Consider the following 23,667-nt stretch of genomic DNA (forward strand, 5'->3'; position numbering starts at 1 on the left):
CTGTGTATTCCTGCATGGTAAGGGGTTGGACTGGATTGTCCTTGGAATCTTTTCCAACTTTATGGTTCCATGAATGAAAACAGTGTGACATTCAACTAAGAATACTGATATCATGCTTCTGTACTGCCACTCTTGCAGAGGGAGAAGAAGAGGAACATTGCCCCTAATATTGACTTAGTAGGGTAGGGCTTCTTCTGTTCTGGCCCCAATTGAGCCAGAATCATGGTGACCACATGGCCTGCTCCCAAAGTGAGCCGCTGCGATGGTACCAAATGGGCCAAAAGCAGGAATGGATTATATTATCTCTTAAAAAGTCTGACTCCTGCCACCTTAGCGTGCGTGGCGTCAGAGTGATTTCTGGCTTCTTTGGGGGCATGTATTATCTGAACACCACCACCCTTGAATTGGCTGGAAGCTGCTTCTTTCGGCCTGTCTGTTTTAGGCCTAAGACAGACACTGACATATTTCAAACATTATGGCCAAACCAAAGGTTTGTTATTGTGAACATGGTGTTGGAAGGAGACTGCCTAGCTGTAGATGTACAATAACATCTTTTCCTGCCTCCCTTTCTCCCTTGGTTTTCCATTGCAGCCTAGTTGATTACAGCTGGCAAATTAAGCCCAGTTTAAATATCTAACTTACTGTGAGAGATGTATAGAAGGAATTAAAGGTATAGCATCAGGCCTACCTTTGATATGTGTATTCAGACAGATGTCTCTGTATACAGTTTGTATGTATGTAGCCTGCCCATTCAGACTTGGTGCTGCCTAGAAGTGGAACTTTCATTCCATTTCCAATCCTACTGAATTTGGCTGCACACAGGCCAATGTAAAAGTCAGCTTCCATCTGAGAGGCTGACAATTTACTGCATTTGGCTTTTTCAGATAGGATTTTTGTTTGTAATGGTTGCATTTGGAGAAAGGAGGTAGGAGGCTTATCTCATAGAAATCAGAGCTTTCAAATATCATGCACAGTAAATCACAAGTTTAGCTGAAGCTTTTCTATTCTACATTTCATAGTTATATGGTAAAGGAAAAGTAATGATCACCCCTTTTTTTTGTACTGACATACCGGTACTTTCAAGAATACATGAGTTCTGAATTATGGGTTAAATTCAAATTGATGTTCTGGTGAAAAAAAAGAAGTCTTCATTCTCATGCAGTGGCAAACTTTGCATCTAAGTAGCTCAACCATGATTAAAGTTATTTTGAAATGGAAAGTGGAAAATTAAATTATATTCTTTCCCATTAATTAGTGAAATTATACGTTGCAGTAGGTGTTGCAAGCCTACATGATCCTCAAATTGCTTAAGAACTAGAGACATTTTTGTGGATACTTCCTTTTTGTATTGTGCTTTTGTTCTAAACATTAAATTTTTGGGGAAATTAAAAGTAGTGGCGGGGATGGAGCAATCACTTGGAATTATCTTAGATATTTTTCTGGTCTATTAATGTTAACTTTTTGCAGGAAGAAAATAAGATGTTATTCTTTAGACAAGTGAATTGTTATCTTCAAACTGTGTTGAACAATTGCAGTGAAAATAATAAAAATCCAGACAGCTTCACATTAAAGGTGATGCAAACATTTAAAGGGATGAAATCCATCATTTTTGGAAATTACAGAATGTTAAAATTGCATGTTTTGTAAAAGCATTCTTAAATATTGCTTTCTGACATTTAATATCACTGTAATTTCTCAACATCAATAGATGTATGAACCAATATGGCACTTCACATCTCTTTCCTAAGGTTTCATAAAATGGTAACTTCAATTGATGACCCAGTTTCAAATTCCAAGCTATATAACCGCTCTCTTTTATGGGAGTTTTACACTTGGATTGTCCCCCCCCCCCCCCCACACACACACCAGACATGTTAAACTTGAGAGATCATAGCTCAGTAGCGGAATATAAATGTTGGAAGTAGAAAATCCCCAGAATCTACTTCTAGCACTTTCAGTTAAAGGAATATGATAGCAAAAAATACAAATGATTGTTGTGGAAAACCTAGACAGCCACTGATAATCTAAGTAGATAATATGGTGCTACATGGAGAAATAGTATTATTATAAGGCAACTTTCTAAGCAAGTAATGGCAAGAAAAAATACTAAGGAAGTATAGTGAAAGACAAAAGCTACTTCTGCACTTCATAAATAATCCAGGTTGACATCATTTTAACTGTCACGGCTCACTGCTGTGGAATTCTGGCAATTCTAGTTTTGTAACACATTTAGACATTTTGTAAGACATTTAGCCTTCTCTGTCAGAGAGCTCTGATGCCACAACTACAGTGGTCCCTCCACAATCACTGGGGTTAGGGGTGAAGGACCCATGTGAATGTGGAAAAACTGCAAATAACAAAAAGTACACTGTTCTTTTCACCTGTCTAGGTATCTCCAGATCCTTCAGTGCAACTATATAATCAACATCTGCCAGAGTTTGATCATAGAATCATGCTGGAGGACCGACAAATGCCTAGATAAATGTTTTCTTTAGGAACTTCTAGGTTTTCCAGCACAGCTTTATGGTCACCTTCTGGCAGGGTTGCGCTGGAGGACCTAGAGATTCCTAGAGATAACATATTAATCAAAACCCCAAGTAATCAAATCCACAAAAGTCCAAGCTGCAAATGTTGAGGGCAAACTGTACAGTTCCGAGCATTCTGTAGCATTGAGCCTGTGATAAATGGGAGTCTCTCTATTTATCAGAGGATCTTCTTCCCAGACAACAAGCTGTTAAATGTTGGGGGGAGGTATATTTTAATGAGGGTTTACATCACAGGTGATGAAATGGCGATGAGAAAGAAGCAGGAACCTTCCAGATGCTTCTAGGAGAGGTTTTGTTTTTTGAAACCTCCTTGCAACATGAGTCTGCCTTTTGGGCATCTCTTTTAGAAAAACAATGAAGAGTCTTTTGGCACCATAAAGACTTAAAGTTTAATAGGCAGCCCTTTTCTTTCCTTACTTCAGATTCTCTTTTAGCCTCCATCTGGCTTACTGTAATTAGGAACTTTGTGCTAAAAAGTAGCAGGATAACAACAGGTTTTAAAATTCATTCCTGTTGAAAGAGGCTGCCTCTAATGTGGACATATATTTGTTCTTGCATACCCTCCGAATAAATAAAGTAATTAAAATACAAATATAAAAGCAGAACATCACTGCAAAAACCAATGAAAGATTAATCTGTGATATTTAAAAGGCTTGGGAATATTAAAAAAAAAACACATGAAAATGAAATAGGTAGATGCTAGACATATCTTTCTACCAGTGTCATTGAAATGGGTAGATTCAAAATAAGCAGTGTTATTTGAGATATACATATGTAAGCCTACTGTTTTCTATACACTACTGCTATAGCCTATAGCTGACTTATGCATCAGAATGTGAAAGACTGATTTTTATCTCTTGTAGATCAGCTTCCCAGCAGCCATTTACCAATTGTTATATTGCAGTATTTAGATTCTCTAATTTTCATTTGGTACAGAAGAGAAAATTTGAACATCAAGTGAAAACACTATATAATAGTAATGCCAAAGTACCTCATCATGAACCATAGCTGTTATGGACTATGCATGGAAGAATCATATAAAGAATCAAATGACAGGCTATCTTTGAACAATAATACGCTAAAATGCAAGCTAGCGGTACAGTAATATTTGAAAGTTTCCTGGTAATTTGTTTTTGAAATGCTTACTTAAAATTCATTGTACAAATTTACACATATTGGGAAAATAGTTGGGTGCTAATTTAAACATATTTATTATTGTTTACATCTTTGAAACCTCTTATAAATATTTCATTCCACATCTGTGTTCTGTGGTTTTCTCACTACTTGGATTAGTCTGCCTACAAAAAGATGTTTTGATGCATTGCATTTACATTATATCATTTAGAAACCTGACTAAAAATGTTTTCTTCCTAATGATTTGTACAGGGATTGAGTTTTAGTCCTATAGAAATAAATTAGCAAACAGTAGTGCTTAAGTTGTCAACTTCTGTGCCTATTAATGGGACCAAAGTAACAAACTTTTTTGGTTGTTTGGTATCTTCCATGAAATGGACCAACGGAGGCATTTGGAAATTTGGAGCTTTTGGAATACTTTTATTTACCAAAAAGCATAGACTCTTTAACTACAGAATGTGGATTTGCTGCTGTCATTTGCACAGTATTTGAATTTGATTATTGATATTATTAGAATTTGAAAGGTTTTGCATGTTGCCAGGGGGAAATAACTGTGGGGTGAAACAGATAAATGGAAGGGGCTGCCACAGCCCCAATCCACCTTGAAGCCGGCCGAAGAAGGAGTGGCCCAGATACTAAGGGCCAACTATAGTATTATCCCTCAAGGTTTTTGATATCAGTTGTTGGGGAACATGAGCAAAAATGGTTTATTGTACCCATGGCCATTTTGTGTGGGCTTGCTAAAGGCATCTTGGTGTACATTGTGGGGAAATAATGTTGGACTATATGGACCATTAATCGAATCCACCTCTACCATTCTTCTTACATGCTGCTGTTTAGGTGCTGGCTTAGAGGCACTTATCAACAACACCAAGTAGATGCCATGATACAGTACTGTGTATTTTAGTGAACATCAAAGTCATCTTGATCATCTAGACCAGATTGTTATTAATATTTTAAAGATTCTTGGATTGTTGTAGATTTTATATTAGAATTCATTTCTTCATTTATAGAACTATGATTGATAGAAGATCATTTAAGGTGGGTCTACTGCAGCCAGAATACTCTGGGCATTACGGGAACATAAATATCTGGCCATTTAAAAAAATGACAACCTACAAATTGTGTGTTAGGCTTGTATTTTGCTCACATTTGTACTGTTAACTCTTTTGATGTTTCCTTGGCTCTCAGTTTGATTAACCCTTGAGTTGATAGTAAGATTTACCTGAACTGGAAAAAAAAACAACAACCTTTTTCTTATCAGAAAACATTCAAATGTGTATCCTACATGCATGGTTAGAGATGTCTTAGTGGAACATATTTTGACAGTATCCATTTGAAAGTTGCATTCTCTGTTTAAAAATACATCTTACCATGGCGAGGACTGTGCAGTAATCTATACTGCTGTTATCAAACTGTTTCTAAATTTGTTAAGTTACTGAGCTGAGGGCACTTTCACACCACACAGTTATAGAACTTTGATATCACTTTTAAGTCTACAGTTCCATCCTATGGAATACTAGGAATTATAGTTTTGTGAGGCACTTAGAATTTTCTGTCAGTATTCTGTCTATAAAGCCCAGGATTCTATAGGGCACAATAATAGCAGTTAATGTGGAATCAATCAAAGTGCTATTCTGTAGTGTGTAAATCCAGCGTTCCACTAGCTGGAGCTGTCATTCCTTCCCTTCCTGCCATAGTCTCCCAAGGTTTTCCCCCAAAAGGTCTGCATGATCTCCCAAATCTTCAGAGTTTTTTTGGGGAGAGGGTGCATGTGCGGCATTCCCCCCCCCCCCCCCCCAAATGAAGGGAATAAAGGGATTAGTCAGGAATCTGGTGTTCTACTACCAGAAGCCCATTGTTGGATTCTGTTCACTGTTTTAATTTATGACATTCATTATGTTGAGCTTCTGAAGGCAGATAGCATATTTGATTTAAAACATTTATAAACCAGACAAATTTCTGAATAAAATACAAGTTTAGAAATAAAAATCCAATAATGCAATGTCATAATAGCTTTGCAAATCCAGAAATTCCAGTATCCAAGAATATGTTAAAATCTAATCCAGCTAAGTGTAAAAACATTCTCCACATTAAAATGTAAATAAATAGCAAAATTAAACAAGTCAGGTAAAAGCTGTTTGAATCTTCAGAGTGATTTTAAACACTGCAACTGGTGAGGTTGACTATACATCCCATAGGAAGAATTAGGGCAAAAATTGTGACTGAAAGGGCACTGTTCTTAACTTCAAACATGCTCTCATTTCCCCAATTCTGAAAAAACCTTCTCTTGACCCCTCCTCTTTGTCTAGCTATCGTCCGATTTATCTTCTCCCCTTTCTTTCTAAGGTTCTGGAACGGGTTGTTTATTCACGCTGTCTCTTTCTTGAAACCAACTCCATCCTCGATCCCTTTCAGTCTGGTTTCCGCCCAAGGCATTCCACAGAGACAGCTCTCACTAAGATCTCGAATGACCCTTTACAGGCCAAGGCTAATGGCCTTTACTCTGTTCTCATCCTTCTCGATTTGTCTGCAGCCTTCGACACCGTTGATCACTGTCTCCTAATTGACATAATCTCTGACCTTGGGTTCTCAGACTCTGTTCTCGACTGGTTTAGATCTTACTTGTCTGGCCGATCTTTTGCAGTAGTTGCAGGGGGTCAGACTTCTTCTCCTGTTCTCTTATCTGTTGGAATTCCCCAGGGCTCTGTTCTGGGTCCCCTTCTGTTTTCTCTCTACACACTGTCCTTAGGTAAACTCATCAGCTCTTTTGGTTTTTCCTACCATCTGTATGCTGATGACACCCAGCTGTATCTTTCTGCCCCTGACCTTTCTCCAAGGCTTGAACAGCAAGTCTTGTCTTGCCTTACAGCTGTCTCGCAGTGGATGTGCCATTGGCATTTGAAGCTCAACATGTCCAAGACGGAGCTTCTTGTCTTTCCTCCTAAGCCCACCCTTCAACACTCCTTTTCTGTCTCTGTGGACAACATTTCTATTCAACCAGTCCAGCAAGCCCACAGTCTTGGTTTTATCTTTGACTCTTCTCTGTCGTGTATCCCTCAGATCCAGACCACAGCCAAGGCTTGTAGATTCTTTTTGTACAATATTGCCAAAATCCGACCATATCTCTCCACCTCTACGGCCAAGATCCTGGTCCATGCCCTAGTGATCTCACGACTGGATTACTGTACCGTCCTCCTGGCTGGGCTTCCTCTTTCTCGCCTCCGTCCTTTAATCTCTGTCCAGCATTCAGCTGCACGCATTATCACTTCCACCCACCGCTCTGACCATATCTCTCCTGTGTTGGCATCCCTTCACTGGCTCCCCCTCCCTTTCCGCATTCAGTATAAGCTCCTGCTGTTGACATTTAAAGCCCTCCTTACTTATCAGACCTTCTTTCTCCTCACCTTCCAACCAGGGCCCTCCGTTCTGGTAGTCAAGGCCTACTGTCTCAGCCCAGGATTTCCTCTGCCCCATCCCGGATTCGCCCCTTTTCACTTGCTGCCCCTCACTCCTGGAACCTTCTTCCCCCACAAGCAAGAGCCATCACTTCTTTAACTAGCTTCAAAACGGAGTTGAAAACCATCCTGTTCTGAGAAGCCTTCCCAGGCACTGCATAATTGTCGCTTACTATCTGATGTTCTTTTTTTGCCTGTTTATCGAACCATTTCCTGTATTGCTATGTATTGTATATGTATTATCCTACTTGAGAGTATGTATTTTCCCTGGATGAAGATTAACCTTCCATTATGAAGCCAAGCCCTCCCTCCAGTCCATCTGCCTTGGTCCAGGCCTTGGAGGTAGAGAGGAACTGCTGGACCTCTTACCCTTCCCTCCACCACTCCCTTCTCCTTCTGTATCATGTCTTTTTAGATTGTAAGCCCGAGGGCAGGGAACCGTCTAACTAAAAGATTGCATGTACAGCGCTGTGTAAATTTACAGCGCTTCATAAATAAAGGTTAATAATAATAATAATAATAATAATAATAATTGTAAATAATTTTAAATAATATTCTTAAATCTTTCTAGTTTTAATGTAAGTTGAGACGAAGAAATCCATTCTACAGTACATGGCATGGAATATTTATCAACAGAAAACCTAAATTTTCATTAGGTTTGATCTGTTTTGTTTTAACAATGACCCCATCAATCTGTGTTAAATTGGTGGTGGTAGTTCCTCCTTCTGTTTTTACTGTTTTAGCCTTTTTTTGTGTGGATAAAATGTACATCTTGCTAAAGCACTCATTTTAATTTTCCAGAGAGTAAACAAGGTATCACTATGATGATTTATCTATTGGCATCCAGCATGGATAGGTTTCTTCTACATTGGGTTATGGCACATATTTTGACCTTTCCACAAGTAGTAAAGAGAGGGGTGAGAGAATAACTATTAATAGCCAGCCAACACAAGGACAATGAGTTTGATAGATGGACACTTATTGGAATAAACCACATATTTTGTAGTTAACATTTCAAAACTCCTCTTGCATTTGTCCTCAGAAATGTACTTTTGGTGTTGTGCCAGAGTAGCAGCAATAATTCATTAGTTCTATTTCAAGCAAGTGATCATGCATCTAAGCATTTCATTTCTATCTAGTTTAAGCAATAGACAGGTTGAGAGCCCATATAAACTCATAGGATGGGAAGAATGGGTTCACTTTGTCTCTTGGAGTAGTTGTTTTGGGCCAAAAGTGGTAATGAAGGGAATTGGTAAAGGTACTGTACTTTGCTGCCCTGAACACAGCAAGCCAACAAGAGACAGCTAGGGAATAGCTTTGGCACAAAAGTCTTCCATCTCTTTCATCAGAGATGAAAGTCAGTTGTGCCAAGAAATAATGATGAGAAGGTTTTTTTTTAATGTAAGGACTACTGCATGTGTTTTTTTTTTGTAATTCCTAAAGTAATGTAGCTGAAGATAGAAAGACAACGAATTGGTATATCTGATCTTCAGTCTTATAATAAAAGTAAATTATCACCAGCAAATTGATTTTGCCATATAAAATACATATACTGCGATTGTAAGTGATGGTATTACGGACGAAAGGAACAAAAAGAAGCACATACAATGAATTTGAAGTTCTCTCCTTAGTATACCCCCCACTAATGGTTTCATCTAGAGTTGTTTTGGTTCTGCAGAGGTCTTTGTTTCTGCAGGAAAGCTTTAGGTGGGGAAAAATTAAGCTTTTTGAAACCTAGGAAACAAAACCCCAAAGGAAACAAACAAAAAACTTCATAAATTTTGTGAAAGAAGCTGACGATGTTAAGTATGCCTGATAATTATTTCTTTTTGTGTCAAAGTGAGAAAATATTCCATGCCAGTTTTTCTTGTTAGTTTGGAATAAAACAACTATAGCTGTAATGTGTTTGATGAAACAATTAAAATAAATGGTAAAGAGTTACAATGAAAATAAAATAACCTTCCCAGCTCTTTGAATTCTTATATTGTGTTCCCACAAAAAAAGAATACAAAGTATTTCCAAAGCTTTGAGGGAAGTCAAGGCACCCACTTTACTGTCACTTGTATAGCCATATTTTGCAAAAGAAGTTGTGTTTATGCCATAGAGTAGAATACATAAATGTTTTCAGAGGCGGGAATGTGAACAGGCCTGTATACATGGGAGATACAGCAGCTATTTATTTGATATCCTCTGCATTTTTCACAGCAGTGAAGGGTTACTAATTGCCTTTGAATATAGTGTGGAACTTTCTCCATATAGTTATGCATTGATACACATAATCATATACAGGACTCTGATGGACACCTATTTTTTAAAATCCAAATCAGATTATTCTACAGGCAGGCACAAGTATTTTCCATCTGTTATCTCTTCTTGCCTGAATAGTATTTTTCAGGTTTCTATACACAATGTAAGATATTAAATTCAACAGTACAGTTGTCTCTCCACATTTGCAGCACTGACTTTTGAGGATTTGATTATTCACTGATTTGATTAATGTATTATCTCCAGGAATCTCTAGCTCCTCCAGGTCAGCATCTTCCAGACGTCACACTGGAGGACCTAGAGATTACCCAACAGAACATTTTAGACATTTGTAGGTCTTCCAGCACAATTGTGTGGTCAACCTCTTGGAGATATTGACCACACACTTATGCTGGAAAACCTAAAGATTCCTAGAGAGGTGTGTTTTTATATTTGTGGATTTTTGACTTTCATGGGGGTCCTCACCCCTAACTGCAGTGAATGTGGAGGGCCCATTGTAAATAACCGGTTTTCATAACTGATTTCGGTTATACATTTGCCTCATTGCTCCTTAGTGCAAGTCTTCTCAGCAGCTGCTCACAGTCAGTGAAACTCCCCTCTATGGGAGATTCTGTTGGCTCATTTTCTGCCTTTTTCCCATTGCCAAGCAGAGACCTTCTTATTTAGGCAGGCCTTTGGCTCTTAGCTCTTGTGGCAGATGGGTCTTTTAATGCTGTATGGTATGCTTTTCGTTTTTTAATTATGTTTTAAAAGTGGTTCAAATAGTTTTAACTTTGTGCTTTTAATATAATTATTTATTTTAAAAAGCGTTTATCTAAGAAGATTGTACCTCTACTTTGTTTTAATTTGTTATAAGCTCCTTTAAGGGCTTTAGGAGCTATCTTGATTTCAGTAAGGCCTTTGACAACATCACCCATGTGCTTCTTGCAAACAGGCTAGTAAAATGTGGGCTAGACATTGCAACTGTTAGATGGATTTGCAATTGGTTGACTGCCTGAACCCAAAGGATGCTCAGCAATGGCTCTTCTCCATCTTAGAAGTGATCAGTGAGGTGCCACAGGGTTCTATCCTGGGCCCAGTGCTATTCAATACCTTTATCAACAACTTGTACAAAAGAATAGGAGGCATGCCCATCAAATTTGCTGATGACTCCAAATTAGGAGTAGCTAATACCCTGGAGTAGAGGATCAAAATTCAAAATGGCCTTAATAGATTAGAAAGTTGGGCCAAAACTAACAAAATGAATTTCAAGAGGGGAAAATGTAAGGAACTGCACTTAGGCACAAAAAAATGAAATGCATAGATATAGGATGGGGAACACCTGACTGAATGAGGCTATGTGTGAAAGGGATCTAGGAGTCTAAGTAGACCACAAATTGAACATGAGTCAACGGTGTGATACAGGAGCTAAAAAGGCCAATGTGATTCTGGTTTGCGTTAATAGAAGTATAGAGTCTAGATCAAGAGAAGTAATAATGACACTCTATTCTGCTTTAGTCAGGCCTCATCTGGAATACTGTGCCCAGTTCTGGGCATCACAATTCAATAAGGATGTTGACAAGCTGGAGATTGTCCAGAGGAGGGTGACCAAAATGGTGAAGGGTCTGAAAACCATGTCCTATAAGGAGAGACCTAGGGAGCCGGGTATGTTTAGCCTGGAGAAGGAATGGCTAAGAGGTGATACGATAGCCCTGTTTATGTATTTGAAGGGGTGTCATATTGAGGATGGAGGAAACTTGTTTTCTGCTTCTCCAGGTTTTTAAACAGAGGCTGGATGGCCACCTGTCAGGGATGCTTAGATTGTGAGTTCCTGCATGTCAGAGGGCTGGATTGGATGGCCCTTGTGATCTCTTCCAACTCTAGGATTTCATTAATTCTGTGATTCTATGTTGGGAGATCACCAGGAGGATAAATAAATATATGTCTTCTAAAAAGATTAAAAGTAATTTACAAACTGTCATCTTTGCAGGGATATAGAGATAATCAGTATTATTGCTCAGATTAGGAGTGGGATGTCTCCAGGTTTGCATTGTTGCTTTCATGAAGCTCACAGCATGAATAACCACTATTTATCAGCTTTAATCTGGCTCATAGGCTACTTAAAAGGATAGAATGCAGCACTTGGGAAGCAGTGGAAATTATATTAAGTTGCTTGGAAGAAGGGCCAAATATAAATGTAATAGCAATGGCCTAATTTAATTTGTACTTAAATTGTTTAGTTCACTGTGTTAATTTATAATTATGAGGTAATTATCAACTTGGATTTTTCTTGTTTGTTTTTCTTCCACAGTTGTGACTCTGAAAACAGGTACCTTGGTAATCCACTCAGAGGAACATGTTACTGTAAGTATTTGTGTATTCATAGTCCTCTGACTTCACCCATTAAACTTTCCCCCAATGCTTGTTGGTGTTGTTAACCATGAGATGTATCTCATCCAGTAATTATTAGTCAATGACAAGGTAAAGAGTTGGATCTGCAAAATGAGTAGCCCTAACTTAAAAAAAATATCTGTTCAAGTGTATGGTTGAGCCGTAGACAAGTCATTCTGATTCTGCTTAACTGACTGCACAAAATGGTTTTGAGAATAAAATGGAATCCTCTCATTTGCATGTTTTAAGTTTCTTGGAAGAACATTAGATATGCACATGAAAAATACAATTCATATCTTATTTGCTATTCCAATTACCCTGTGAAAGCAATACTTAATGATTCCCAGTGTAAACAAAAATATGAGTCAGAGATGGTGGCTTGCTCACTGCTGGCACAAAGCCATAGTTGTCCTGGGATTTATGAAATAAAAGCTTAACCTAAATTTCTAGATCCTCTGTTTGTTAATATGTTGTATTATATAATACAGGGTAAATAAGATTACAGGACCGATAGCAATTCAGTTAATTTAATTGAAGCATAAATATGATTTAAAAACAGCATTAACAAGCAATGAATCTAGAATGGGTGCAGAGTGCTAATTAAGCGGAATTAAATAAATTGGACCAATGCATATAATTCTAATAGCAAAACTTTAATTATATTTGAAAGATTTTGTGTTGAAATAGTATTCATACTTAAAAGCCTAAGTATGAATTAATCCATCTTTTTTTGTATTAATTTGTATTCTGTATTGTTGCTTCACTAACTAGATGCATTATTCTGTCTCTTACTTGTCCAAACAGTACGGGGCAGGTACATTGAATTTCATATGAGGGATGGACAGTGTGAAATTCACAGGGAATATCATTCATTTAGTAAGGGATCACTGTATTTTACAATGTTTATGGCCCACAGGCTAATTACCAAATATTATTTTCTTTTGTTGAAGTTTTGATACTCAAGTTCACAAATGATTTCCTGGCCTGAGATATTCATGGCTAGCACAGATTGAATACTTCTGATCCAGAAATCTCAAATGCTCCAAAATCTGAAACTTGCTAAGTGAGCATGACATTAGTCTGCTTCTAAAATAACAGTAGCAAATTCACATAGTTATGTATATGTCATTTGTATTCATTGTGAAGATTCAGACTTAATACAGAAATATGAGCTATCAGTACGTGTGAAAGAACACATAAAAGAAAAGTAGCAAAAGTATTCATACTTGCATTTGAATTATGGATGGGGAGAGATCTTTGGCTTCCCTTGCTTTAGCCAAATGGTGTGGCACACAAACTTCTAATACGTTCTGAAAAGAGCCATAATAGAATAGGGAATAGTCCTTCTTTGCTGCTTCTCCCCAAACTGAGCTCTGATTTCTATGTTATTGTCTGCTAACATAACAATTTTGACATACTGTCTCTTTCTACCTATGGTGATGGCTTTTTGTTCAGAGTACAGGATTTTATCAGATATAATGTAGACATTTAAAATGGTTATAATGTTGAAGCACGCTGTCTTTATATATTTTGCTCTGGCCATCTTTCTTCATGTGGAATTGAAACAAAACAATACTTCTGCAGTAGGACAGCAATACGTCTAGGTTTTTTATGTGTGTGTGTGTGTGTGTGTGTGTGTGTGTGTGTGTGTGTGTATACTGCATCTTAAGTATTGTGTAGTGTGTATTGGATATGACACATCTCAAGAGAGAAGCAGGAAAACCTGGAAAGACACATGCAAAGGCAAGCAAAATGATGAAGAGGGCATGCATCTATTAAAAAGGCAACCAAGAAACCAAGTTATGATTTTCTCCTTTCTCATCATAATACTATAAACTGGGAACATCTAATGAAACTATGGCAGGAGATTCAAGAGGGCAAAGGGAATTTACACAGCACAAGTTTATAGAATTTGCAGTCACAAGTTGAAGTGATGATCAGAGAATTAGATAAATGTGTGGAAGATGAGACTATCAATGACTACTAATCATGATAGGTTCAGAAACAATAGCTGTAGAGAAGGCTATTGACTCCATGTCCATTTGTATGTTTCCCAGAGGTAACAAACTGGAAGCTGAATAGGAAGTGCCCTGAAGTTTGACCTAAGTAGAATTGTTCTTAAGCTGTATTTAGTAATCTGTCTCAGTTTTTAATTAGAAATATGTAATACAATCACCCCTATGTATCCATGGATTCTGCATCCAGGAATATTCAACCATCTGCAGTTTGAAAATGTTCCAAAAAATCCCAGAAGCAAACCTTGAATTTGCTATTTGTGTGTCTCCCAGATATACTATCTGTTCATTGGAACATATTTGTGTATGTGTATGTGTTTGTGTGTGTGTGCTTTCAAGTCATTTCTGACTTATGGCAACCCTAAGACAAACCTATGAACCTATCACAGGGTTTTGGAACAGCTACATGCAACTAAAGCTATGATGAAACTGCTTGTGCCCATATGTGCAATGCATGGCATAGGGATGTGTGTGAGTATGTGAGGGGGATGTGTAGTGTATGTGTTTTAAAAATGTAAACATTCATATTTCTACCCCAGCTTCAACCGCTTCCACTTGTTAATTATAACTGACATAAAGTTTCATTTTACATCACTTTTCTTTCATCACCTTCGTAGCCAGCCATTTTATTCTACCCCTTCCCTTCTGGAAATTTTCATACAAGGTTGATTAGCTAAGCAAAGAAGTTTCTTCTTAGATTATCCAGGGGACAAGCCTAAAATGTCCCACAAAAATAGCATTTAAATATAAAATATTTAGCCTTCCCTCTTATGACAAAATCAGCACAGGCCATTAGATGGTGTGAATGGGGCGATGCTCAGGGAGAGGATAAAGGAGATGCCTCAGGGTTTTTAATTTTTACAAGTTTTAAATTTAAAAAATTGAAATATTATTTTAAAAATTTATTTAAAAACATTGCATCTTACCAAATTTTGATTTTAACCACATGAAACTATGTACGTGTAAATACATTAAGACTGTGTGTATGTTATTGTAATTCAAAGGTATAATTTTAATTTTACTAGTTGTGTATGTCACAACTATACATGCAGTAATATATAGGAATTACAATTTATGAGAAACATTAGTACAAAAAACATTACCAAGGAGTCTGTATGGTGTGGTATGGGAGGAAGTCAATAAGGGATTGACACCATTAGTTACCACACTGGGAGATACCTACCCTATTGCTGTCACTGTGATAAATCAAACTGAAATTTAAACCAAGAGTGGTGATGTTCTATAACCAGCAAGTGAACACATTACATGACCAAGTAAAAATAAAAATACAATGGAAACAATACATGCAAATACTATATAAAAGAGATGAAAGGATGACATTGGAGGAAGAACCATAGGAAGACTAATATCCAGTTTAAGAAAGTGAAGTGGAAGCTGCATTCAAAGCACTTGGGAGAAAGAAGTCACCAGGGACAGATGGCATACCAATAGAGTTGCTTCAAGCTACTCAGGCAGAATCTACTGTAGTACTAACTAAAATATGTCAACAAATTTGGAAAACAGTAGATTGGCCCACAGAATGGAAATACTCATTTGGAAACACCAGGGATTGCAGTAACCACAGGACCATTGCATTAATTTCCCATCTAAGTAAAGGGCTATTCAAAATTCTGCAACAAAGACTCAAGAAGTCAAGATGACTAAACTGGGATTGCTGTACCTTGGCAACTGTCAAACAGAGGACTTTTCTTCACCTGTCCCTAGACTGTGAAACAAGCTGTCAGAAGAGATTTCTCAAATGAATATACTGTCCATATTTAAAACAGCATTGAAAACCAGTCCCTTCTGGCAAGTTTAGCCAGATAATTTTAAATTGTGAATTAAGACGTTGAATTTTAAATGTAGACTGTTTTAAAATGTGTATGTCTCATTTGACCTTTTAAACTGTTAAATATTTTAATTACTGTCTTTTAATTGATGTTTTTTAATTGTTGATTTGTTGTTGTTCCATGGATCGATCCATGGGGAGAGGCAAATGAGAAATAAATATTACTATTATTACTATTATTATTATTTTATCAATAAACTCTTCTAGAACATGGCCACATAGTCTGAAAAACCCACAAAAAAACTAAGGATGCTGGTCTTGAAAGCCTTCCACTTCACATATTATTTTATTGTTATTTCATGAGAATGCATGAAATGACATTAGAAATGACAATAATGCTTGGTATGATAGGAAGCACTAGGGAAAGAGGAAGACTGTATCCCAGATGGTTAAACTTAATTCAGGAAGCAAGGACCCTGAGTCTGCAAGATGTGAGTAGGGCTGTTGTTTATAGAATGACTTGGAGGTCTCTCATTTATGGGGTCACTGTAAGTCAAAGTTGGTTTGATAACAGTCAATAGTAACAAAGCCTCCGTTACCTTTAATTAGAGCAGACCCAATGAAATGAATAATACTTGTTAGTTACAACTACGTCCTATTCATTTCAGTGTGTCTTCTTTAGGTAGTACTAATATTTGATTTCATGTCCACATACACAATCTTTGGTAAATACCGATTTTGTAGAAGAAGAAACAAATCTCTGTAGGGCAGATATATATAGGTGCTGATCCTACAAGATTCTGAGTGCTTTTCTTTCTTAGTCAAGAGATACATTTCTCCTAACGACAAAGAAAAGGTGAGTCAGAAATTTACACAACAAAAGATGCTGTGATAAGAGTAGATGGATATGTAATTTTTATGTGAAAACATAAGACTGGAAACATGGAAGGAAGTGAATTATTCAACAGTGAACAAAAGTGTAAGTAATGAGATGCAATTTAAAGCTGTAAATTTTAAGCTGAATAATAGAAGTTTCCTTGTTAGCAAGTTTAGTGAGTTGTTTTGAAGAATTTTTGGCAAGAGACAGACTTCATCATCAGTTGTATTTAGGACCTTTTTTTTTATATAAAGTAAGATACTTCAATACAAACTAAATATATCAGATGGCTAAAGTATGCTTCACACAACTCTGCTTTGAAACCAAAATTCAGGATAGTCTTGCATGCATGATTTATTTCAAGAAAATGCAATACATTGTGTAGGTACCAATTATGGAATGTTACTTTAGTAGTAGTAGCTGATTCTGAAAATCTGCCTTTTTCACCTAATTCCTTCAAGCAGCCTCTGTTGAGGAAAACCCTTTGGTGTGTTCTTAGAGTTGCTATTTTACACTGTTGGATGCTTTGACTAAAACTAAAACATCTGTGCTAATATTCGTATAAGGATGTTCGGTGAGAAACTGGCTTGCATAAGTACTCCATGGTTACAGTGCCATTATTATTTCTGTATTATATGAAAACAAGTGGGACATGTAACAAAATGTGACAATGTGGAGTCTTCTTATTCAGAGTACTACTGAGAATCCTTCAAGCCTGCTGTTCATGAGTGGTCCAAAATCAGTGTTGCCAACAAGCCTCAAAGATAATTCCCGAAAATGTTTGTCCAAAACGCACTGAATCCCCCCAGATCACGCGGAATATTCAGTCACAATTCCCGGAAAATTCCCATAATGTTAAAATGGCGGATGTTTTGCAAATAAAGGTAAACATAATTGAATAAAAATAACTGTAACTTATTTCATCTCTCAAAATCACAATTCAACCAAACAAAGAATCTTTTAGCCCTTTTAAGATATTTATTTTGACATGAAGGGGGTTCAGGAAGCTTTGTGCCAAATAGAAATGTGTTAGGCTGCAACCGCACTGCAGAAATAAATCCAGTTTGACACCCTTTTAATTGCCATGGCTCAGTGCTAGGGAATCCTGGGAATTCTAGTTTTCGGATACATTTAACCTTCTCTCTCAGCAAACTCAACAAACTACAATTCCCAGGATTTCATAGCACTGGGCCATGGCAGTAAAAACGGTATGAAACTGGATTGTCTCTGGAGTCTGGAGTGAAGATGCAGCCTGAGTTGGGTCCAAGACACACTGCAGAAATAATCCAGTTTGAGACCACTTTAGCTGCCCTGGCTCAATGCTATGGAATCCTGGGAATTGTCTCTGGAGTCTGGAGTGAAGATGCAGCCTGAGTTGGGTCCAAGACACACTGCAGAAATAATCCAGTTTGAGACTGCTTTAACTGCCCTGGCTCAGTGCTAGGTAATCCTGGGAAGTGTAGTTTTGTGAGACATTGAGCCTTCTTTATCAAAAAAGAGCTCTGGTGCCACAACAAACTACAATTCCCAGGATTCCCTAGCACTGAGCCAGGAGAGTTAAAGCGGTCACAAACTGGATTATTTCTGCAGTGTTTTGGACCTTCGTTATTAAAAATGCTCAAGGTCCAATCCATACTGCAGAAATAATCCAGTTTGAGACCGCTTTAACTGCCCTGGCTCAGTGCTAGGGAACCCTGGGAATTGTAGTTTTGTGAGAAAGAGCTCTGGTGCCACAATGAACTACAGTTCCCATGCATCTGAGGAAATACGCTTAAGTCTAGGAAAGCTCATGCTGCCAACTTTTTTTTCAGTGAGACTCAAAGGTGCTACAAGATCTATCTATCATCATCACCATTATTATTATTATTATCATTATTAAATCCAAATGCAGCTGAAGAAGTGGACTTAAACTGGCAACACTGATATCCTGTAGACTCATTCTCTGGGGCTGTGATCTGGAAGCGTGGAGGCAATTCCCTTGTCAAACCAGGGAATCCTGGGAATTGTAGTTTGTTGTGACATGTTGAGACTCTGCTTTTACTGGCAGCCAGGGCTCCATACATGAAATTCTGGGCTTGGTGGTTTGTTGTGCCCAGAATCCCATCATCGCAGGGAGCCTTGCAGTTAGAAGCAGTGACAAACTGGATTATTTCTGCAGTATGGATGGCAATGGAAAAGAGAACGAAAAAGAGATCCACAAAACAAAATTCTTGGAAGACAGGGCAGGGATGCCAACTGACCAGGTGCTCTGCCCATGCTCAGAGGCATATTTAATCACTAACACACACACACACTCTCAGGGACATCACATTTACATGATCACACAGCAGCCACTTTGCTTTCCCCTGGAGCCTGAGAATGGGGGGGGGGGGGCAATCCTCTCTCTGATTGGCTGAAAACTGTTAGTGTGATTCCTCCAAACAGTTGGTTGGTTGGTTGGTTTGCTCTTGCTCCATCCTTGCTCTCTCAGAGGGAGTCATAGAGAGAGAGAGAGAGAGAGAGAGAGAGTTTTTTCTCCAGCCCTCTCTCTGATTGGCTGAAAACTGTTACACTCCAAAGGGTTGGTTGCTCTGCAGCAGGCTGGAGCTGAAAGGGCCAAAGTCACGGAAAAGGCACTGAAATAGAGCCAGGCACGAAAATCACACGAAAAGCTCTGAAAAGTCCCCGTTTTCGTGTGAAAGTCACGAAATTGGCAACACTGTCCAAAATACACTGCAGAAATAATCTAGTTTGAGACTGCTTTAACTGCCCTGGCTCAGTGCTAAGGAATCCTGGGAATTGTAGTTTATTCTGGCACCAGAGCTCTGACATGTGATAGCCCTGTTTAAATATTTGAAATAATGTCATATTGAGGATGGAGCAAGTTTCTTTTATACTGCTCCAGAGACTAGTACATGTGTCAATGGATTCAAACTACAGGGGAAAAATTCCACCAGAACATTAGGAAAAACTTCCTGACAGTAAGAGCTGTTCAACAGTGGACCACGCTCCCTCAGAGTGTAGTGGACTCTCCTTCTTTGGAGGTTTTTCAACAGAGGCTGGATGGTCATATGTCAGGGATTCTTTGATTGCGTATTCCTGCACAGCAGTGAGGTGGACTTGATGGCCCTTGAGGTCTCTTCCAACTCTATGATTCTCTGAAATGTAGTGTTTTGTCACAGTGCATTTATTTTTCTTTTGTTTTAAATGATGAATGTTGATGAATGCTAAATGGCAAGGGAGGCATCCAAATTCCTGGATTAGTTCTTCATCTGTCAGCATCTGCAAATCATGTGGTTTTAGAATCTCTGATCCTGGATGTGAGTAAATAAAGTAAAGAAACAAATGGTTTTTCACTGATAGGAAAAACAGTGGCTGACTCTTATGCAACCACCATGTTTTTAGCAAATCATATTTAAACAAAATCTGGGAGTGTGACATCATTTATAAAAAAATCACATTTCAGGGGGGAAAACATTATTGTGGTTACTAAATGTTAACTAAATGGACTAATAACAGAACAGATTGTCTGGAAGGTCTTGTTGTCCAAAATATATTGTAAAGATTTCACCAAAGATTGTGACTCAATTACCTGAGTTGCTCACTATTTTGAAAGCTATTCTTGCCTATATCAATGACTCAATTCTACTAAAGAGATTTTGAGCAACATAATATTGGTCAGGTTTCACATCCTTTCTTCTCACAGTGGCTCCTATCTCCTTCAAATATTTCCTTCATCAGCCTGTTCCTTCCAAAAGAGATGTGTTTCCAAAGACCCAGAACCCAAAGAGCAATGCCTACCCAAAACAGATTTTCCATCCCATTACTGAAATCTTTTTTATTTCAAGATATGATACAGCATGACATGGAGCTCTAAAGCAACTTAGAGGCTGTGCAAACAGCCCTGAAGGAGCAGTATGGAGCTGCCCCTGTTTCAGCCGAATTGGGAAAACACAGAGTTTAGGGGAAAATGAAGCTAAAAAATCTGTAATTTTATTAGAACAATATGTTAAAAACTAAACCAGAACTGAAACCTGCTGTGAGGCTTGTTCTAGCCTATAAGCTGCACTCTGTAAGTTGATAAGCAGAACTGGGCTTGAAAACTGCAATTCCCAAAATAATACAGAACTCTAACAATTCCTCTGCGTCTCACACCAAGTATAGAAACAAGTACACACAATATAAATATAGTTACAAAGTGCACAAACAGAGGCTTGGTTAAAAAGGGATATACAGTATGCCCAAAACAGATAAAATTGTCAAAAGTTTCAAAAAAAGACCAAACGCGTTTCGACAATTGTCTTCATCAGTGGTCCAAAGAACTGTGGAAATAAAATAAGTGAAAATGAAACACTGTACAACATAAAGGAGACCATATAGCTGGGAATAAATAAATGTATTGGTACCTACTTAAGACACCTTGTAAGGTGTCTACCTTACAAGGTGTCTTAAGTAGGTACCAATACATTTATTTATTCCCAGCTATATGGTCTCCTTTATGTTGTACAGTGTTTCATTTTCACTTATTTTATTTCCACAGTTCTTTGGACCACTGATGAAGACAATTGTCGAAACGCGTTTGGTCTTTTTTTGAAACTTTTGACAATTTTATCTGTTTTGGGCATACTGTATATCCCTTTTTAACCAAGCCTCTGTTTGTGCACTTTGTAACTATATTTATATTGTGTGTACTTGTTTCTATACTTGGTGTGAGACGCAGAGGAATTGTTAGAGTTCTGTATTATTTTGGGAATTGCAGTTTTCAAGCCCAGTTCTGCTTATCAACTTACAGAGTGCAGCTTATAGGCTAGAACAAGCCTCACAGCAGGTTTCAGTTCTGGTTTAGTTTTTAACATATTGTTCTAATAAAATTACAGATTTTTTAGCTTCATTTTCCCCTAAACTCTGTGTTTTCCCATTTGCTTCTTGGTTTAGGGCATCACCTCCCAGTTTTTCTTTCAGCCGAATTGGGGCCATGGCAACTTGATGCTGCAGCTCTGATCCGGCCTTTTCACGGTGTAAAAAGGAGCCACAAAAAGCAGCTCCTTTTTGTGTCCTGGAAAGGGAATCATAGCCGTGGCGCCATGGCTTGGCAGCACTCCTTCAGTGCTGTGTCGTATGGGCAAAGTGCCAGAGGAGCGTCCTGATGCTGTGCGCTGTGTGGAGCGGTGCGTGGTGTCATGGTGCCCTGGAGGACAGAGTCAGGGCGTGCATCATGTGGACATGATACCCCGACTCTGCCCCAGGCCGGCTGTGGGCGGGGCTGGCCTAGCAGACTCCATCTTGCAAGGAAACAGACTCCTCCCCTTATGTGCTCTCCCACATGCACAACAAACTTACTCAGGCAAGTGTGGTACAACTGTACCTTTAATAAGAAAATAGCTTTGTATCCAGTAGATGATAACTCAAAACATAAAGTCCAGTCTTCAAGTCAGACATTTCCACTTCCCATTATGACATGGCTTGTTTCTCAAAGCTTCTCTTGTGGACTCCACCACTCGTCCTCCAAATCCTCAAGGTCTCTGGTTGTCCATTCCCCAGAGCCCTCAAAAGCCCAGGCTCCCTCCTCTTGAGGGTTCTGTCGCCTCTCCTCCTCTTGGGGCCTCTGCTTTGGCCGTAGGGCCCTTCTTGGAAGAGGCACAGGGACTCTGTCCCTCTCTGGCCTCCTTAAACCCTGTTCTTTCCCTTCCCCGGCCGCTGCTGCCCGAACAGCTCTTCCGCATCCATCCTTCCTCCACTGGCTCCACCTCTGGGTTAACCTCCTCCTTCCCCTCAACCTCCACCACCTGGCTGCCCTTAGCCCCTTCAGCTCTCTCCACCTGGGTGAGTACCTCACTACATAGGCCTTTCAGGCCGGTCTGTAGAGGGCCTTAGTGGCTGTTCTGGATAGTGTCCATTTCACTCTATCTGGGAATTAATAAGCAGCAGAAGCAGAGCCAAAAGAGATGAGTGCATTTGTCTGTGGGGGTGGGGATGGTGAATCTCTCCATCCCATCCACCATCAATGAAAAAGTTCTTTATCTGGCACTTGTCATGATTAGATATGCCGAATTATGGGCAACAATGCCTGGTACAAACCGCCAGAAAGCTTCATCCAGGCAGCGATTCTAGGGTTAGGGACCATGCACTAACCGCACAGTCCCTAACCCTAGCATGTCACAGCGGCAGTGTAATGGCGGCCTCCTGTCCATATGGGGGGCACCATTGTGACGCAAGTGATGCACAACGTATCACTGCACATTGGTTATGTCATAGTGCGCCAATGGAGCACTTGTGATGTCCACGCGGCGGCTGAAGAAGAACTCATTTTTTCTGGATTCTTTTTGGGGTGGAGGAACGCCGTGCAGTTTAGCTGCTGCGGAATCTCTCCAGAGGAAAAATGCCTGCCTCCAGCCTGCTCTTTTGGAGCGGTTTGTTTTGCTCCAATATTGTAAATAGGGGCTGGAACAGAAGCTTCATCTCTGGAAGTGGAGTCAAAGAGTAGAGCATCTATTCCACTTTTTCTTTCTGCAGTGAGGAATGAAGGGGCTCAGTATCAGGTTGCCTGCATATCTTAGACTCTGCCTCATTTGCATATATATTTAATGGGAAAATACATTCAAAGAAAAACTACTAATGCATAGTGACTTACTGAAAAACTGTTCATATATGGCTGATTGGTTGGCTGGTAATCATATTGTTTCCAGAATATCTTTGTGGGTAAGAGTATTCATTTCTCAGGAGGAAGTTCAGGGATGTGAGGTTCAGTAGGTCTATATTGATGTTCGATTTGTGCTTGAAGTCTCTAGATTCTGTGTCACCAACCTGGAGGGTTTTCAGATCTCCCCTACTAAATGTATACTGTGAGCATTTCTCAAGCAAATTCTGTCTTTATGGAGAAAAGATGAGATAAGGGTATTCAATAATATGTTTGTATGTCCCTCCATTACTTTTTTCATTTTGCAAACTTGCTTTTTGTATAGATATTGGTATATGCAATTTTTTAAAAAAACCCACATATCCTAGTATCTATATGAAAGGCATACTGTCTCTAGTACTGATAGGAACATATGTCCATCTTGATTAGCAGCCATTGATAACCCATCCTCCATGAAGGTGTTCATCCCCTTTTATATTTGTCCAAACTTTTCCCCACTTTTCTTTTCCTGTCCTGAATCTCCTACTGTTTAGCTTCTGTGGATGTCCACTGACACTTTATTTTTTGTTTATTTCCCTACAGTAAGTGCTACATTTT

The 23,667-nt window shown here is 38.7% G+C and overlaps 1 protein-coding gene across 5 annotated transcripts in view; it reads left to right on the forward strand.

Annotated features, from left to right (window-relative positions):
* The window catches only part of ATRNL1 (attractin like 1), a 686,837-nt gene that overhangs the window by 233,035 nt on the left and 430,135 nt on the right, over positions 1-23,667 (forward strand). For all 5 annotated transcript variants that reach the window (XM_089509984.1, XM_089509985.1, XM_089509986.1 and 2 more), the window contains one exon: positions 11,694-11,746. In XM_089509984.1, the coding sequence (XP_089366110.1) occupies positions 11,694-11,746 (53 nt within the window). The remainder of the gene's footprint in view (positions 1-11,693; positions 11,747-23,667) is intronic.

This window comes from Sceloporus occidentalis, unplaced genomic scaffold (assembly GCF_023333645.1).
Source record: "Sceloporus occidentalis isolate IW3139 unplaced genomic scaffold, rSceOcc1.0.p SCAF_2, whole genome shotgun sequence".
Classification (NCBI taxonomy): Eukaryota; Metazoa; Chordata; class Lepidosauria; order Squamata; family Phrynosomatidae; genus Sceloporus; species Sceloporus occidentalis.